Here is a 20,703-nt window from a genome sequence, read left to right as displayed (position 1 = left end):
CTCTCCAAAATTTTTGAGATAGTTACTTCTTAAAAAAAAGGAAAAAAAAAAGAGTTTCTATTTTTAAAAAATTTTAAATATAGAAATTTTGCCAAAACCTACCATGAATTGTGAGCATCGGCTTATGTTAGGACTTTCTTTGGAAGTGACATATTGTACTAGAAAATATTCAAGAAAATGGAAAGATCGAAAAAGATGACGCACATAAATTTAGAGCTGGATGGACAAAGTAGAGTTGTGCAATTGAAATTTTATGTGATTGCCTCATATCAATGAGGCTGCAGGGCAAATTCTATAGGAAAAGTGTAAGACCACTATTGGGTGGAATGTTTGGCAGATAAAAAACAATATATCTATAGAATGAGTGTAGCGGAAATGAGGATGTTGAGATGGATGAGTGGCAAGGCAAGAAGGGATAGAATTCGTAATGAATCTACTCAAGAGAATTTAAGTGTGGTATTAATAGGCGATGAAATGATAGAGTAGAATTAGGTGGGCTGGTTATGTATGGCATTGATCAAGTATATCACTTGTTAGGAGGTACGAATTAGTTCAATTGGAAAGATTGAAAAAAACAAGAGGTAGCCTTAAAAGGACGTGATTGGAAGTAGTCATAAATATATGATAACTTATGGTCTCAAGGATATGGTATTTAATAAAGCGAAATGGAAAACCAGGATTCATGTAGGGGATTCCAATTAATTGGAAAAAGGTTAAAATGATGGTGATGATGCTTTAAAACCTTTGAAATAGTTTCTCTCTCTAAATAATTTTAAGTAATTTATCTCATTGAAATTTGATATAGTTTCTCACTAAGAAGTTGCCCCAAAATTTGATATAGTTTCACTCTCTAAAATTTTAGGATACTTTTTCCCTCTAAAACTTGAAATTTGATATAATCTCTCTCTAAAATTTTTGAGATAGTTCTCTCTCTAAAAGTTTCAGCTTGTTTTTCTCTCTAAATTTTAATATAATTTCTCTCAAAAACTTGAGATAGTTTCTCTCTAAAAAATTTTAGGTAATTTTCTCTTTAAAATTTGATATAGTTTCTCTTTAAAATTTCAAGATGTTTAATCTCTCTAAAAGCTCAAAATTTAAGATAATTTTTCTCTTTAAAATTTTCGAGATAGTTATTCTCTTTAAAAATTTAGGTATTTTCTCTCTCTAAAATTTTAAAATAATTTCTCTCTAAAATTTAGAATTTGAGATAGTCTCTCTCTAAAAATTTTGAGATAGTTTCTCTCCTTAAAATCTTTTAGAGTCTCTCTCCCTAAAATTTGATATAGTTTTTGTCTCTAAAATTTTAATATACTTTCTAAAACTTGAAATTTGAGATAGTTTCACTTTAAAATTTTTGGAATATTTCTCTTTTTAAAAAAATTTAAGTAGTTTCTCTCTCTAAAATTTTTACGATACTTTCTCTCACTTAATTTTTACAAAACTTTCTCTCTAAAACTTAAAATTTGATAGAGTTTTTCTCTCTAAAAAATTTTAGGCAATTTCTCTCTTTAAAATTTTAAGATATATTTTGTCACACCCCAAGAATTTACAATACTGATATTCTTGAGATGTGGCAGTCAAAACATATATATACATCTCTTTTTAAGACAAATTTATAATGGCGAATTTTTAAAAAGTAACAAAAGAAAGTTTAAGCACAACTTCAATATCTTCCCAAAGTTAATCTTGACGAGCACTCAAATGAAACCGCAGTTATCCTGAAAAACGTTTATCATAGTTTGATGAGTTTGGCTACTCAGTAAGTGATCATCATAATCCTAAAAATAATCATGATTGAAAGATATCAATATTTTCCAAAATGAGATCTATTAACAGAAATGCATCAACAGTTTTACTTTCAATAAATGCATAATTAAGTATAATCCAAGTAATTGAAATGTTTATAACACTTTTAACAGCAGTACATAATTCAAAGGATTTCACAAAATACCCTACTGGCGTCCCAAGTAGGTCACCTATATACCCCATCAGTGTCCTGATGGGTCCACTTAATCCCTATCGGCGTCCCAGATAGGTCCACTTAATCCCTGCAGGTCCACTTATACCTCACCGGCTTACCGGATGAGTCCACTTAATCCCTACCGACGTCTCGGATAGGTCCACTTATACCTCACTGGCGAACCGGATGAGTCCATTTGCATACTTAAATTATTTCTAAATCTCTTTAAACATTCGAAAGCAGCAATATCATGTACTCAATATATCACTGAAATCATTAATATGAATTTCACTTAAACCATTAATAACAGTCACTCTCTATAACATTTCGAAAATAACCAATCAAATATTTTGGGCTCAAATTTAGAAAGGTAGCAGTTCGTAAAAACGTTCTAGCATAATTGCCAATTTAATATATATAGAAAAACTCTTATAGAAATTCAAGAATACGAAATTATCACAATTTATGGGATATCAATTCACAAATAAACATTTCACAACAATACTATAATCAATTGCAAAAATGTCAATTTTTTTAAATAATAAGGCAGTCATTTGCACATGAATTTTTCAATGTCTAAATATTCAAAACAGTAGAAAGAAATATCACAATTTTACTAAAAGCAGAAATATCACATTTATTTCTAACAATAAACAAGAAAAATAAATAAATTTATTTTTCTAATTTACAGCATTCAAAATTTCTAACATAGATAAAATATCACAATTTTTATTAAAAAGATTATTTTTCAAGATAATGAGGTCGTGTGCGCATAAAATTTATCGTGCCTAAAATTCATGATAATAAGCAGAAATAATTATTTCATTTTATTTTTAAAAAGAATGGATTATTTCGAGACAGAGGTCACTTACACATAAAACTGATAAAATAAAGATCCTAAACAGATTATTTTTCAAGAAGACGATGTCATTTACACACAAAACTTATAAAATAAAGATCCTGGACGGAAATATCACTATTTATTAAAAACAGACTACTTTTCAAGAAGACGATGTCACTTGCACACAAAACTTATAAAATAAAGATCCTGGACGAAAATATCACTATTTATTAAAAACAGACTATTTTTCAAAAAGACGATGTCACTTACACATAAAACTTATAAAATAAAGATCTTGGACGGAAATATCACTATTTATTAAAAATAGACTATTTTTCAAGAAGACGATGTCACTTACACACAAATGTTTGAGAGGGAGCTTCCGATAAAAAATTCGGTTCAAGAGAGGAGTTCACTGTGTTTCGACCAGAGAGATAGAGATCTCAAAATTTTCTAGGGTAGGAGTGCTCACATCCCCTATTTAAATTCTTATAACGTATTATTATAATATTTTATTACGCTCTACCTCATACCTGAGGTGTCGCGTTAAGCGTCTGCTTTCAACATACGAAAACCACGTCCGCTAAAGGACGTTGCCAGCTGCAAGCAGCAACTGCAAAGGCTACAAACAAAAGCAGCAGCAAAAGTTTTAAACCAAGTAAAAGTTTTTGAAAATAGTGATGGTCCCCAAGGACCATCATACTCAAACAGACCATCACCTATTTAAAAGCATCTTTTCTCCTTTTTTTTTTTTTTTTTTTTTTTTTTTTTTTGAAATTTTAGGATTGTTACATATTTGCTCTCTAAAACTTGAAATTTGAGATAATTTCTCTCTAAAATTTTTGAGATAGTTTCTCTATAAAATTTTAAGATACTTTCTCTATGTAAAATTTAAATTTTGAGATAGTTTTTCTCTCAAAAAATTTTGAGGTAATTTCTCTATCTAAAATTTGATATAGTTTCTCTTCATAAATTTTAAGATACATTTTCTCTCTAAAACTTGAAATTTTAGATAGCTTCTCTCTCTAAAAATTTTGGATAATTTCTCTCTAAATTTTTAAGATATTTTATCTAAAACTTAAAATTTGATGTAATTTCTCTCTAGAAATTTTTATAAGGCTTCTCTCCCCAATAATTTACAGGTAATTTCTCTTTCTAAAATTTGATATAGTTTCTCTATCTAAAATTTTAGTATACTCTCTCTTTAAAACTTGAAATTTGATACAGTTTCTCTCTTTAAAATTTTTGAGATAGTTTCTCACTCGTTCTAGAAATTTTTAATAATTTTTTTCTCTAAAATTTGATATAGTTTCTCATTTTAGAATTTTTAGATAATTTATCTCTAAAACTTAAAATTTGAAGTAGTTTCTCACTCTAATTTGTGGGGATGTTTTGGCGAAATTAATTGTATATAATAAAATGGGCAACTCCGGTGTGAAAATAGTATTATCGTAAGTTGTATTATATTGTATTCTTTCTTTCATGCTTACACAAAGTCATGTTTTAGATACCCCAATTTTGTTTTTGATTTGGTATACCCATGTTTTGGCTCATGTATCGAAAAAAAGTTGCCAAATATGTTTTTATACAAGATACCCAAGGTATTCAAAACAAGGTTTTGGATACCCTAGGATCCAAACGGCCACTAAATGAATTGTATCTAGTTGTTATAAAGTTTATCACTTTTGCATGGTTTTACATTAACGAAAGATGACGCATACGTAGAAATGAATATGACTTTCCGTATGGAATTTCATACATCATTGTCAAGTTCTTGCATTTTCGTGCGATGAATTCATACTCATTTGGTAACACTTAGATCCTTTTTTTTGTTATTTTATAATATTATTTTCAGTTATTTTGCATATTGATTTTTCCTTTCGTGCATACACTAAGAAGTCAAAGTTACTATCTTATATAATTCTTATGAATTCTGCTCTCTATAAATAATTGAGTATGTAAATTACCAAAAGTAATTAATTGTGAATTCACTATTATAATATGGTATAAAAAAACATATGCATTTATTTTATGCGGATTACCTCTTTGTATATAAATAGCAGCTTCATGTGTCTTTTTTTAGATCTATCATCAAGTTTTTTTGTTTTTATTCTTGTAAGTAACAATCTGGCCTTTACGTTATCACGCTTACGCTTATTGTACTCAAAGATGTGGTTGAGTGATATCTCTCAATCTTCCTTCCTATAATGCAAATGACATAACTTTTTTCATATATAATAAAAGAATTAAATTATTTTGAGCTATCGTAATGTACTTTTTTACTGGGAATCTATGAATTGTTGTAAATTTTTCTATGCACGATGTTTTTGGTGAAATTTTTTTTTTCTCATGCAGTTGAATATACACTTTTGTGTTTTATTTTATTGTACACTTAGACAATGCAACATATAGTTCGTCATGGGCAAGGACATAATCTTCTAAAAAAATTTCAATCGAGGGGATTATTTGTCCTTGAGTTTTGTTAATTGTCATATCAAATGCAAGACAAATTGGAAATTATTTCCTCGAACTTTATTGGGTTAGTAGAATCTTCTGGTGAAAGTATCGATATATGTGGGAGGAATACAATATTTCCTATGTGCTTCCCCTCAATTATCTCAACTTCAATTGGATTTTGAGTGAATGCCCTACACAATAATTTATTCAATTAAAAATATCATATTTTGGGTTTAAATTTCTCAATAATATAACCGGTGCACCGACGTTTAACCTTCACATATGGGAAGGGAAATTGCTTGGTGACAGGGCATTCATAAATTTCTCAGGATATAAATTGTGAGTATCTTCAGGCGCTGTATCAAAGTTGTAGTAGGCATGTTCCTCTCTTAGAAAGATTGGTATTACCGCATCATTCAACTCATCCACAGTGTCATTTTGTGTAGCTAATATTTCACACCCTGTTAAAATTGATTTTGATATACCATTTTAAAAGACCCCATTGAATATTATTTTTGCGAACCACTGATATGGATTTCTGCCCTTTGGTATTTTGACCATTATCTTTTCTGGTATTCTTATGAAATCTTCAAATATTGTTTCTTCAGTGCCATATCCAATACAGGAAAGTATATGTCAGTTTTATTATGCAAGAAAAAATCCTTAATGGCATCAAAAGCCTTTTTTTAACCCTTGTTTAATTGACAAATGAGTTGTAAATCCGGGTCATGTTTATTTAGTATGGTATCTTTTTACACAATCTGATGGTCACAAACCAATTATTAGCATCCTGATTGTAAGAGGGGAAGTCATAATCTTCAACACTTTTTTGTTTGTATTACAACAGAGGTTCCAACTCCTTTCGTAGTCGGTACTCAAGGCATGATGTTGTACAATAATTGTTACATTTGAAGTCCTTTGTTATAGGAATTAAGAACTTATCCCAAAATGCCTCAACATTACAAAATTGTGTCAAATAATTGTCACAAGGCGGATGGCATTTTGAATGAGCTGCACTCATCCAAGAAATTTTCAATGTCATTAATACATTCTAACAATCCATGTAAATGTACACTTTCTTTGAATGTTTTATCATAGTTGCCAACATAGAGTAGTAGATCATGAAATGTTGTTAGCCCTCGTATGTTTTTTAGCAACGACCACAAGTAATATCTTTCTCCTTCAGAGGGGGATGTAAAAATTCTGCCTATTGAAAAAAAAAACCATGAAACTTGAAACTAAACCATAACCCATGAAACTTTAACTAGAAACCATGAAAGTCAATCAAGATAAAACATATATGAAAAAATACAACAAATGGAGAAACCAATCCAAGAGAGAATCGTATCTAAAAATGCACAAAAGAGAGATCATAGGAACTAAGAACTTCTCTCCGTCTCCTCTCTCGCACACCATGTACCTCAAACACACCTAACTAAATAGCGAGCGAGACACCACGTACCTCCGGCATGTGATTTCTGAATAGCCCTTCTCTCTCTCTCTCTAAAAATTTAGTTTCAATACCACGTACCTCCAGCAGATGATTTCTGAATAGCCCTTTTCTCTCTCTCTAAAAATTTAGTTCAATTGGAAGTGGGCTCATTGGATCCTTGCTATTGATTTTTTTAAAATGGATGGTAGGGATCTACTCAAAAGCTTTATAGAGAGAGAATAGCCTCTCTCCTTTCCTTCTTTTTCTCTCTCTCTACTCTCTCAAAGGCCACACAAATCCACAATGAAAACCCCATGCATCGATCATCTCTTGCGCTCCTCTTTGCACTCTACCTCACTTCCACTACTCTCTCAAACACTCCAACTCTCATTCTCTTTCTTAATATCTCCCTCATTCTGTCTCTTAAACCCCTCTCTGCGCTGTATTTTGGTTCGCAACATCAAACGAACGTTACATAGCCTAAACTTAAGAACAAGAAAAAAGGCAGTCCATCCGTTTCATAGCCTAAACTTAAGAAAAGGAAGAAAAGCAGTCCATCATATAGCCTACGGAACCACAAGAAAAAAGAGCAAAAGAAACTTCTCTCCCTATAAAGAGAGAAAAGCTTGAGATACCACACCACATACCGGCAATCACCGTTGGAGCTCCTTTCTCTCCTTCAGGTGGCCAAAATGTAAAAACGAAATACAATCCACGAAAATAAGAAAGAAAAAACAAACACAAAAAAAAGAGACAACCAACCACAATGTAAATATATACGTGGTTCGACAATGTGCCTACATCTACGAGAGATGAGAATTTTTTTACTGGTAATAGATAATAGGGTTGCAATAGCTCTCTTTTCCCTCTATGTTTTTTCTAATTATAAAGAAATCAACGTTTTTCCCTTAACTCTGGATGAACCCCCAATCACAACAATATATATCTATCATAGATAGATGGGTACACTCCGGAGTTATCCTTTTGACTCTACCTTGACATACTATACAAGACATCAATTCTCAATACAACAATATATATTTATCCCAGATAGATGGTATTTTGGAGTTATCCTTTTTACTCTACTTTGAAATATCTATTTCTTCAGAATACAAGACATCAATCTTCAACAGAAGATGCTATTTCCTTAGAATACAAGACATCAATCCTCAACATAAGATGCCTCAAACCAATGACAACAAACCCCTCTTTATGTGTCTACTCCGACACAAAGAGAGAGGCCTAATAAGGTAGAGAAATTTTACAATAAAAAAGAGTATTTTTCTTGAAAGATACAATAAAAGGAGTTATATGGAAATAAAAAAAAATTGTTAAAAATTGAAAGCAGGAAAAAGTCTAAAACAAAGCAGAGCAAGAACACAAATAACACATTGGGATGATGATACATGCAAGAAAGAATGTTAAAAGTGTGTTCTGAACCACCTAACAAAATGGAATGGTCCTTGACCGCTTATAGTGATAGCAAGTATTATCTTTCTCTCTCTCAACTCACAGACCCATTTTAGTAACCTTTCCATTCATATATCTCTCTTTCTACTCAAGTGATAGCAACTTGCAAAAATTAAACAAAACTAAACAATAGAGAAGTTATGATCGAAATTTAAAATGATATTTTCTTCACGCACCAATTTTAAGAACCCTTCCATTTATCTCTCTCTCTCTCAACGCTCAAGTGATAGCAACTTCCAAAAAGTAGATGTATTTTAGCATACAGCCATGAATATACATATATAATAGATTTTAGAATATGTACCACACTAATTTTAGCATATAGAAATTTTAGGATAGAGATGGCGAGATTCATAGCAAGAGATTTTAAAGAAAGAGTGATATGCAACAGTTTTCGAAAAAAATTGAAGTGACCATAATAAGCAGAAGCATACACTAATTTAGTTGGTTGTGAAAAGATTTTCAAAGATTAGAACAAGATCTAATTTAATTAGGACTTCAAGTATACACTGATACACTAGGTTCTTAAGAAGTCAAAATTCTAATCAAATTGAAAAATCTTGAGGAAAATTCTTAATACAGATAAGGATGTGATCTGAGCTCTTGGATCATAATAATTTACTGACCCATACATTCCCACTTCTCTCTTCCTTTTAAAGTGAGAATATGTTCCTACAACTTCAATAGAATTAGGGTCCTTTCTAAATTATGTAATTTGAGCCCTTCGAAAACTTATTTTCCTCTTTCTGAGAGGGAACATTTTTATTCTCAATTGCCCCTATTATATAATATTAATCCTAAAAGTTGCCCTTTTTGAAAGTATCCTATTTTAAAGTTTCACTAAGAAAGTTTTTTTCTATGACTTGAAAGCATTGCCTTTTTATATTAATTAGTAGAAAAAAAAGAAAAAAAAAAGAAAGTATACATTCCTTATTATTTAGTGCCTTCACACAGTAGAGCATTTTATGATTGTATTCAACAAATTTTTGACATTTTTATACCATTGTTTTATAATACAATATTTTTTTAATTAGGATATTTTTTGTCATTAAGAAAAGTATGACATCATTTGGTATGTGACATCACTTACTTGATTAAATGTCATTAGTATGCTCTATGTGTATGATGTCACACCCCTCTTAATGATAAAAAATACCCTTGCTAAAAAAATGTTATGTATAAAACAAGAGTATGTAAGTGTTCAAAATTTGTTAAATACAATTATAAAATGTACTATAGTGTGAGCATCCTAACATAACCCTTATTTAAAAATCCTAAAGTCAAATGATTATGTGCTTCAAAGAGAAGATACAATTCATTTACTCCCCGGTGCAAAATTCAATTTAGAAGTATTTTTAGGGCCTTATATTGTATAGATGTAATGTGTTCAACCTAGGGACTAACTTCAAAAGATAAAATTTTCAAAGCACACTTTGTATGTGCCTAAGCATAATATGTAGGATTAAATAGAGATGGTCCAATGAAGAATCCAAAATCCAAATTTTATTTTTGAAAGTAATCATCTCATGATTATTAGGTAGACCCAAAGATTTCAGGTTGAAAAAATCCTGCCCTTATGCTCTTTTCCCCTAGGGAGAAAGTGTAAGTATATATCAATGCTAAGAAATCTTCGTTTCAACTCGAAAGTGCTCAAATCGAATCGAGACGGGTGGGGGCTGGTTCGAGGCTTCCACATGATCAGGACTCGGATCAATCGTTCATAAATCATAACAAATAATGGTTTATAATATTGAAAAGGGTAAGGTATGTATGCATAAGGTTGCAACATTGAACAATCGAAGTTAGACACACCTCCAAATTTTGTCATAAGAAGCAATTTTGATATCAAATTTTTAGGATGGCATGAGAATCTATTTTCAAATCCAAATATAAAATTTTGAATTCTAAAAATAGTTCAAATCAAGAATATAAACAAATGAACATCTTCCAAGCGGACGGTCCTCATAATGTGTTGCAGGATGTACTATTTTTTTATTTGAAAAAAAAAAATTTATTCAATATCTATACATCTCTACGTGAGATAATCAATTAAATGGTTTTCCGACGTTAAAATAGTCTTTTTTGATAGATTTTTTACATGCACCTCTATAGACACCCCGATCTTGATCGAGGAAATCGTGGGAGACCAAAATTCCCCTGGCAAGCCACCCTGAAACCTAAATCAATCACACCCAACTGTAACAAAGCACAACTTATACCCCACACACCTAGACTAACCTGGCAGAGCTTGAAGCACGGAAGGATGCCCCTGAATACCGAACGAGGCAAATCGGGCTCCGGAGTTATTGACACTGGAAAATGTGACGGTGCCACTCCGAATGACATCAGGTAAAGTGTTCAAAACTGCCCAAGACAACTCGTGTCTTGAGATGTGAGCCCAACAGAGAAGAAAAAGGCTAATGAGTATGGCAGGGGCGACACCCTCTGGTACGTCAAACGGAGAGACAACCTAGATATACGAACATGTATCATGTGTCAGTACGGACTGACATGTCAGGTGGCAGTACGGGACGACTCTAATAACCTCATCATCCATGCCATCTTGGATTAGTCGAATGAAATCATGTGGGCAGAGATGCCTAATGGTCGATTGATAGTGGCACAGCTGAAAATGATGCGAACGACATTTCAAAAGGCAATGGAACCTGATTGGTCAGTTGAATGTATGGAAGAATACTCAGAGAGTGACACGTGGTAGCCTGTGTTAGGAAAGAATTCCCAGTGGCGCCAATGACATTGCTAGTGTCGTCAGGCCTCTGACACTTTACCCACAAAAGCGTACCTGGTCCAAGATCATGGGATCTTGAGCACTAAATGGCGCTAACTATAATTAATGTTAATACATCGCCACTAGCAATAGTGCCATAGTATTTGGCAAGTGCGATATCACATGAATGGCTCAAATTTCATCTAAAAATGACCAATGGTGATTATGAGATTGTTTTGCCGATAAATAAGGGGCATCCCCTCAAGCAAAAGGAGGAGTTTTTTAGTATTTTACGCAGAAGCTTTGCCGCTCTAATTTGGACGACCTAAAAACCAAACTTTAAATCCAAATCTAAAACCGTAGAATCATACTAAGCTTCATTCAACCCAAAGGCAGTCCGGATAACCCAACTTTATGGGCCCTCTTCTACCCATAGTTATTGGTCTGGTAAAAACCTAGAGGATCGAGAATAATCGTGCAACTACTACCTTTGAATCGTCACCAACTCTGGGTGCCGGGCCTAGGGACCCAGACTAAGGTATCATATTTTTTCTTTCTCTTTTTGTTTCATTAATGGAATTTATTAGCTTTCCTATATTTCAAAATTATTCATAAAATTCCCCCTCCCCCCCCCCCCTAATTAGATATGAAAATAAATTTTCAATCCATCATAAAGATTTTTGATGCTGAAACGGCATCTTTCGATACTATTTGAAAGTACGCCTTACTTTGATAGTTTAGGGCCTCATCCTTATACAAACCACACCCTTTAAGATAATGCTTTTACAATGATATGCGGATATTAAATAAGTTTTAAACTATGTAAAAGAATTTAAAGCTTGTTTACGTCTTCCTTTGTTTTTATAGAAATTGGTTGAGTCGGTCTCTTTAAAATGCCGGCATATGTAACGAAAAGGTGACTTCTATTTATACGAGGGAAAAGAATTGAATTATAACAGAGGATTTATCTCTTTCGTGTTGATGGTGACACTGCTGAAAGGCCCGCAGCCCGGCCTTGAAAACTAGGGCTTAGGCAATTAGAGGTGGCGGTGGGAGGGTGGCCCAGCCCAGTTATCCCGGTCCTAAGAAACTAGGACCTGAGCCACCAAATATGGCCCAAGGGCCAGGCCAGGGCTGGGGAACCAAAGCCCAATGATAGGGCCGGGTCGGTCTTGGGTCAGGGGTCGCTCGCTTCGGCGTGGCCCAACCCTACCCTCCTCTGTGTTATTTACTTTTTTTCCTCCCATTTTTTTTAGCCCGGCCTGGCTCGGCGTTTATAGCCTTAGGGCAAGTCTTGGGCCAAGGGCTCGTTGGCCTGGTTAGGGCCAGGGCCATCCCTATGTGGACGAGAGCCGGGCTTGGCCCGCCCCGTTGCCCGCCCCTATCCTATAAGGCAACTTGAGCATGGCCCAACCTGAACCATGTTGAAGGGCTGTGGCCTAGGGCCCCAAGCCATTTTGGGCTTAGCCAGACCTAATAGACTCCACGAAAGAAATAAAAAAAAAAAACAAAAAAATCAAACACAACACAAGGCCAGGTTTGGCCAGCCATGCCGTAGCCTTGGTCTGGGCTTTGTCCTTAGGCCACATTTTATGGCCTAAAACCTAGTTTTAAAAGACCACATCGCCTAGTCACAATAGGACTAACTTGGTCTGGTCTCCTAGAGCAGACCAGAGCAAGCTAAGGGCTGGGCTTAGTCCACAGTTCGCACGGCTTGATCCAGACTAGGCTGGCCCTATACATCACCACATAATCATTATAGGTCACAAAAAGTATAAAATCCACCGTGAACTTCCTTTGAAGCCTAATCCCAAAGAGAGGGACAGAACAGGAAAGTAAGATTACTGGATGCACCAAGCACGCTGAGAGACAGTAGCTTGGTGAGCAGAACACCGATCATGTAAAGCCGAGGAATTTGAAAATATTTGTCAAAGTTTTAGAGGCGTGCCATTTTTCACGTGGAAAATAGTTTTAAAGGGAAAATCAATGTTTTAAAACCTGTCCAATACGAAATGCCGATTTAGATGGGAAATGGCCAGGGAATGAACCAGATTTCAGCTCCCGCTTAAACCTCTTTCTATGTATATATATTTTTATTTATTATTATCTAACATTTTTTTAGACCCCTTTATATCTCAACTCATAAACGTCTACTTAAATTTTTATTTTATTTCATTTATTTTTTATATTTTTTTAGTTCACCAATTTAGACCTATCCAGACCCAATTCGAATCACTTATCTAATGATATAACACTAATTTGTGAGTGAATGATCCGCGCTATCAATCCAAGTTTTAAAAATATCAGAGTTGTGAATAAACGATCCACCCCACCATTCTGAGTTTTGAAATTATCAATCTTGAGCAAACAATTGCCCATCTAAAAAACTAATCCAGTTCGGCAAATTGACTGTTTGAATTGGCAATTCCACCAAGAGAACTAACTGATAAGAAGTTAAAAAAATATTTAGAGAACAAATATATTGAACAATAAAATGTGGGGCCGATTCTGGTGGGTTCATAAAAAAAACTAGCGAGTCCCCCTTGGTAGAATTCAGACCATCCCTCCGGTTCCTAATCTGGATCGCCGCTTAAAGTTTAAACCAGTGTTTAAAAAAACACCGAGTTGAACCGGACTCGCCCGGTTCGACTCGGGAATCGCCATGGACGGTTCGATTCTGTACAGTGACTCGCCGATTCACTGTACGGAATCGGTGAGTCCATACAGTGAAGCGGCGAGTCCCATACGGCAGAATAGAAATTTTTTTATTTTTTTTATTTTTTTTAAATTTTTATTTTTATTTATTTATTTATTTTTTTGTAATCAATGATAGATTTTTTTGTAATACTTGATCGATTTTTTTGTAATCCTTGATCGAATTGTTTTTTTTTTTTTTTTGTAATCCATGATCGAATTTTTTGTTTTTTTTTTTTTTTGTAACCCATGATAGAATTTTTTGTAATCCATGATCGAATTTTTTGTAATCCATGATCGAAATGTTTGTTTTTTTTCTTGTAATCCATGATCGAATTTTTTGTTTTTTTTTTTTTTTTTGTAACCCATGATAGAATTTTTTGTAATCCATGATCGAATGTTTTGTAATCCATGATCGAAATGTTTGTTTTTTTTTTTGTAATCCATGATCGAATTTTTTGTTTTTTGTTTTTTTTGTAACCCATGATAGAGTTTTTTGTAATCCATGATTGAATTTTTTGTAATCCATGATCGAATTGTTTTTTTCTTTTTTTGTAATCGACGATGGAATTTTTTGTTTTTTATATTTTTTTTTTTTTTTGTAATCCATGATCTAATTTTATGTAATCCATGATCAAATTTTTTGTAATCCATGATCGAATTTTTTGTAATCCATGATCGAAATGTTTGTTTTTTTTTCTTGTAATCCATGATCGAATTTTTTGTTTTTTTTTTTTTTTTGTAACCCATGATAGAATTTTTTGTAATCCATGATCGAATGTTTTGTAATCCATGATCAAAATATTTGTTTTTTTTTTTGTAATCCATGATCGAATTTTTTGTTTTTTGTTTTTTTTGTAACCCATGATAGAGTTTTTTGTAACCCATGATTGAATTTTTTGTAATCCATGATCAAATTGTTTTTTTCTTTTTTTGTAATCCACGATGGAATTTTTTTTTTTATATATATTTTTTTTTTTTGTAATCCATGATCTAATTTTATGTAATCCATGATCAAATTTTTTGTAATCCATGATCGAATTTTATGTAATCCATGATCGAATTTTTTGTAATCCATGATCGAATTTTTTGTAATCCATGATTAAATTTTTTAAAAATTTGTGTTTTTTTTTTTTTTAATCCATGATCGAATTTTTTTTTGTAATCCATGATAGAATTTTTTGAAAATTTGTGATTTTTTTTTTTAATCCATGATCGAATTTTTTTTTGTAATCCATGATAGAATTTTTTGAAAATTTGTGATTTTTTTTTTTTAATCCATGATCGATTTTTTTGAAAATTTGTTAAATTTTTTTTTTAATCCATATTATTCAAAGTGAAAATGAGAGAGATGATGATTCTGAGGCCACCCTATCCCAGCCATATTATTCACATATCGAGTCCCAACAGCAACAGTGTACGGATGAGCAAGACAGTGCAGGTGAACATGAAGGATGGACAAGCTTCGGGGATTTTAGATTGGGAATACAACAAAACACTAACACTCAGGGATTTGGGAATAGTCAGACGCCTGCTAATATCGATGATTCGTTTTTAGATCGAATCAATGAATTGTTAAACGAATTCAATCAATGGCACCAGCGTGACCAAGAAGAACAATAACGTCGTCTATCATTTTATTTTTAGATCATATGTTACTAATTTTATGCTTTATTGTAGTCCATGTATGTTGATATACTTATTTCATGATAATTCTATGTTTATCCTTTTGTGTGATATAAATTAAAAGCTGAATGGCGGTTCATGCAGGGAAAGAACATATCAATATTCGCATATTCATTCAAAAACATGAAAATTCTTAATGGAGTACCCTCATTTCTTATTGAATTCCTAAAAAACAATATTTATCATGAATTTTAATAATTTTTTCGGATTTTTTTTAAGTTTTATCCCGATCAATTCACCCGATTTTCGATCCGAATGGCCGATTCTTAAATCTGGATCCGATTTTTTGGGTACCCCGATTGGGATCAACCAATCCGTTTTTTAAACCATTGGTTTAAACGCAAGTGCGGGCGGGCTCTTGTACGGCCGCATGCGCTCTTCACCTTCGTCACGTTTTAGGGTTTATCCCAAGGCATCTCCCAAAGTTGGCAAAATATTCCCAATCTTAACAAACAAAAAAGAAATTATCAAAGCACAAGGGGGTCCCACGCCGTAAATTGCAGGGCAGACCTTTGACCCCAAAGCCCTTCTCTCTCTCTCTCTCTCTCTCTCTCTCTCTGCAATAACAGGATAGCTGGATTTAGAAGGGCAGTGTGTGGATACTGGATACCCCCCAATTAGCATTACCGTTCTGTGGCTCCACATGCACCCATCCAGCCTGTAAAATTTCAAATATATAGACAAAGACCTCACCTTCCATTCTCTCCCTCTCTCTCTCTTTTAGTTTCTCACCTCCCTCTCTCTCTCTCTTCCCCATTAAGCAACCATCCTTGTAGCCATGGGAAGCCAGGTAGAGGAAGATCACAGCATAGAAGACAGAGAAATGAAGAGAGAAGAACAGGGAGGAGAGACAAAGGAAAAGAGATACTTCTCCTCAGAGGAACTCCAATCTCATAACACCCCAAATGATCTTTGGATCTCAATTCAAGGAAAAGTATATAATGTCACAGATTGGTTAGAGTTTCACCCTGGTGGTGACCTTCCTCTTCTAAACCTTGCAGGCCAAGATGTTACTGATGTCTTTGTTGCTTATCATCCTGGCTCTGCTTGGAAATTCCTTGACAAATTCTTTGTTGGGTATTTGAGAGATTATCAGGCCTCTGATGTATCCAAGGACTATCGAAAACTCGCTTCCGATCTGAAGAAAATGGGCGTCTTTGATCAGAAGGGGGCTTTGTTTCTCTACCTCTGTGCACTTTCCATGGCTCTGATGCTCGCCATTTGCTTTTATGGGGTGTTGGGGTCTGATAAATTTTGGGTTCACATTGGGTGTGGGTGCATAATGGGCATGATCTGGACTCAAAGTGGGTGGGTTGGTCATGATTCAGGCCATTACCAGGTTCTCAGCAATGGTAAATTGAACAGATTTTTGCAGGTTTTGACAGGGAATTGCTTGACTGGACTCAGCATTGCTTGGTGGAAGAATAATCACAATGCTCATCACATTGCTTGCAATAGCTTGGAGTTCGATCCGGATCTCCAACACATGCCTCTCTTTGCTGTTTCTTCCAGGTTCTTCAGCTCCCTGAACTCTCATTTCTATAACAGGAAGATGGTTTTCGATAGAATTTCGAGGTACTTGGTGAGTTATCAGCACTGGACTTTCTATCCAGTTATGTGTTTTGCTAGAATTAACCTCTTAGCTCAATCAATTTTCTTCTTAATCACACAGAAGAAAGTGCCCAAAAGGAACCAAGAACTACTTGGGGTTCTGGTTTTTTGGCTCTGGTTTCCGTATCTTGTTGTTTGCTTGCCAAACTGGAGTGAGAGAATCCTCTTTATTATTTGTAGCTTTTCAGTGACTGGAATTCAACATGTTCAATTCTGTTTAAACCATTTCTCTGCTAGCGTTTATGTGGGTAGGCCTAAAGGAAATGACTGGTTCGAAGCTCAAACAAAGGGGAGTCTTGACATTTCATGCTCACCATGGATGGACTGGTTTCATGGGGGGTTGCAGTTTCAGGTGGAGCACCATCTCTTTCCTCGGTTGCCTCGATGGCAGCTTAGAAAGGTAGCTCCTCTGGTTCGAGCTCTTTGTAAAAAACATGGGTTACCATACGTAAGTGTGACTTTTTGGGAGGCGAATTCAATGACTATTGGTACACTTAGAGCTGCTGCTTTGCAAGCTCGCGATCTCTCTAACCCTGCGCCAAAGAATTTGTTATGGGAAGCTGTTAATGCCAATGGTTAGATTTAGAATGTAGCAGTGATCATCATAAGGAAAGAACCGATATGAAGAATCTCATTGTTTTGCAACCCATGTCAAGAATTTGGGTATTTTAGCTGGAAGTGGTTGATATAGATTTTTATGTTAATGGTGCGGGAGTTTTCATGGGTGTGGTGATCAGCCCATGATTTTGCAGTCTTCAGGACCCATATAGATAAGTTGATTCTTGTTGAGCATTGTCATGTCTATTTTTATATTGTTTTGGAGATTGGGTTTGTTTTGTTCCTGCAAATCATTTGCAAGGGATCCATAAAGGTAGAGATCTATGAAGGTGGGAGTTTGTTTTAGGTGAGCTCTCTTATAAACACATTGTTTGGATATTAGATTTCTTTTGTTTCTGCAAATTAAGGAGTCTATGAAAGGGGATTTTGTTGTAGGTTAACTCGATCTGTTTGGATCAGAAAAGTTTGCTTTTGCTCATTGTGATCTCATGAACTTTAGCAAGGAAAGTGCCTTTTGCTCAATTTGATCCATATTCCATTTTCCTTATGTATTGACTTCTTTCCACCATCTATTTCCTGTTTCCTGAAAACTGTTTGAGCTGTGGGTTAGTATTCCCCCATACCTCAACACCTTTCAAATGCGACTGACAAATGATTTATTTGTTTCCTCTTTGTTTTATGCATCCTTTTTATTTAATAATTTATGGAAAAATCAGATCCCTTAGGTCTGATTCATTATTTTTTCCTTTGATCTCGTATTAAACACCATGGATTCTCTTGGATGGTTAGCTAGCAAATGATAGTCGTTGATTCTTTCTCATTCCTTTACTCTTCGATGGTTAAGATGAGGTTATACAGGACCTCTACCTGTTGTAATTTATCCCAAAGATTAACCATGAACTTGTCTCTGTCTGCTCTCATTTTTTATGCCTTTAATCATTGTTTTATATAGAGGTGAATTTTATGCCTTTAATCATTATTTTATATAAGAGGTGAAACTCTTTTGGAGCATTTAAGAGTTTCATAAAGGAAATGTATACAAAATAGACCATTTACTTTTTGTACAAGGTGGTCACAATCACTCTTGTCTCTTATATTTTAAGTCTCTTATATTTTAAATTGAGTGGTTGTAAGATTCGCATTGAAAAGACTTAAAAGTTCAGAAAAAAAAATCTCGGACTTCATGACTAGTCCAAGCCTTCCAATTTGATATTTAATGAGTACGAGTGATTATGATCAACTTGTAATAAAGATAAATAGTTTCATCGTAGATAAACCCATACATATGATATTTACAAGAGAAGTTGATGCAGATAAAAATTGGAAAAGATTTAGAATTATAATTTTATTAGTTTTTGAGTTTTTAGGAAGTGCGCATAGATAAAGTGGGGTGCGGGTTTCAATAGGATTGGGGATATGCTCGATTTTAATATTGGGCAAAGGGATTTAGGTCTCTTATTTTGATGGATTTGAGAGATTTATAGGAGATTTAGAAATAGATGGATTTATAAAGAAGATAAAGATTGGGAAATTTTGAGAAGTAAATGAGAGAGAGAAAGGAAAAGTTCGTCCAAAAGGGGTTTTTTTTATTTGTTTTTCTATTTAAATGGACGAGGTCTTTCATTGTAAGCAAGGTTTTTTTAATTTGTTTTTTCTATTTAAATGAACGATGTCTTTCATTGTAAGCAAATCAGAGAATGATAAAAACGAGTTGAATAAAATTGATATTCTCTTGTAAATCTTGAGAGATGGTTTATTTTTTCAACTTTATTATTATTATTCTTATTATTATTATTTTATTTTTTTTTATTTTTTTTCTCCCTACGAAGCTTAAGTGGCGTGCAAACAAATTCACATGTAATCGTTAGTGGAGACTGGAGAGTAATGGGTTGTTTATTGCGAATTTTAGCAATTTGTGATGTAGATGTAAATAATTTGTGATGTAGATGTAAATGGGGAAAGCTACGTTGTTTGATCTTTTGCTCAATGGGGAATATTATTATGAAAAGAGATTGGGACATAATCTAGGCTAGTCTAGGTCTGAAAATGGGACCAAGTCGGAAAAGTTGATAATTCTACGAAGGCTCGATGAATTCTTGCACTAACATGCACAATTGATGCATCTGTAAGTGCAGAGGTAAAGTGCACTTTCAAATTTTATCATGGTATATAATTTTGATGCAAAATGTTGTTAGGATTCTCTCAAAATCTATTTTTATATCTAATTATAAAATTTTAAATTTTAAAAATAATTAAAATCAAATAGATCTATAAACATATGAAAATCTTGAAAATAGACGACATAGATAATCTGTTGTAAAATGCATTATTTCTGAAACTTAAAATCTTTTTATTTTTCAGGATCATACATCTCGATGTCGAGATGATCAATCAAAAGGTTTTTCAACATTAAAACAAACTTTTCCCATGGATTTTTTAGGCACATCCATAGCTATAGAGGTAAAAGTTGCAGCCTTATATAAACTTTTTCCTTATATTTAACCTCACAAAATAGAGATCATACTATTTGGTTCAAGCATTAATATGTTTTGGGTTCATGACTTTCTATGAGGTACCAGACCTTTCATGGTGTTCAATGCCAATTCCCTGCTTGTGCAATTACCAAAAATAAATGTTATTATTTTTGAGCCACGCCAAGCATTGGATGCTTTTTAGGAATCGAGTGTTTAGCAGTTAAAGACTGATGTTAACAACACTATATCTCAAGTTCGATTCTTATAGCTGAAATAGCAAACAAAAAAAAAAAAAAACCATTATATGCTTTTTGGGGAACTCCCAAGCAAAAGTATCCCAGAGTCTTGACTCTAGATTGAGTTATTCCAATGTGAATATTCAATGCTACATGGGTGAGGACCCATTCTGGGTGTGACTACCTTGCCGGCTATTTGGACATTGGACTCTGGAGTCTTAAGGCTTTAAAGAACCATTGCACGTGTTTCGGACTAAAGCAGGAGAGAAATTAGCAGCCATAGTGAGAAAAGGAGACCAGCCAGGCATGAGACTGAAGAAGGAAGCAATGCAAAAGTCAAGGACAGAGAAATGGAAATTTTCATTTTTAGCATTGCGACACTGGGGTGACAAAAGTCTTAAAAGTGCCAAAATTTATTTTTTGGAAAGGATGTAAGGCAATAAAAAAGATTTACTAAAATGAAATGAAAGAACAGGGGCGAATTAGGAATCTAAGCAAAATAGTCTGAAATCCAGACTGAAATTCAACAACCTTCCTCCGAAAATGTAGTGAGGTA

The 20,703-nt window shown here is 33.8% G+C and overlaps 1 protein-coding gene across 1 annotated transcript; it reads left to right on the top strand.

Moving 5' to 3' along the window:
* The first annotated feature begins 15,622 nt into the window (after positions 1–15,622).
* Positions 15,623–17,959, top strand: LOC18436755 (acyl-lipid (9-3)-desaturase). The gene has a single exon (XM_006846977.4). The coding sequence runs from the start codon at positions 16,047–16,049 to the stop codon at positions 17,457–17,459; it is 1,413 nt and encodes a 470-aa protein (XP_006847040.1). The 5' UTR covers positions 15,623–16,046; the 3' UTR covers positions 17,460–17,959.
* The last annotated feature ends 2,744 nt before the right edge of the window (positions 17,960–20,703 follow it).

This window comes from Amborella trichopoda, chromosome 11 (genome assembly GCF_054954075.1).
Source record: "Amborella trichopoda isolate Santa Cruz 75 chromosome 11, AtrichopodaSantaCruz75HAP2 v2.0, whole genome shotgun sequence".
Lineage (NCBI taxonomy): Eukaryota > Viridiplantae > Streptophyta > Magnoliopsida > Amborellales > Amborellaceae > Amborella > Amborella trichopoda.
Note: the sequence above shows the minus strand (reverse complement) of the source record. Positions and strands in the feature narration are given on the sequence as shown.

What these genes read in the sequence shown, in the direction of transcription:
- LOC18436755 (XM_006846977.4), top strand. Translation starts at nt 16,047, where the DNA reads ATGGGAAGCCAGGTAGAGGAAGATCACAGCATAGAAGACAGAGAAATG.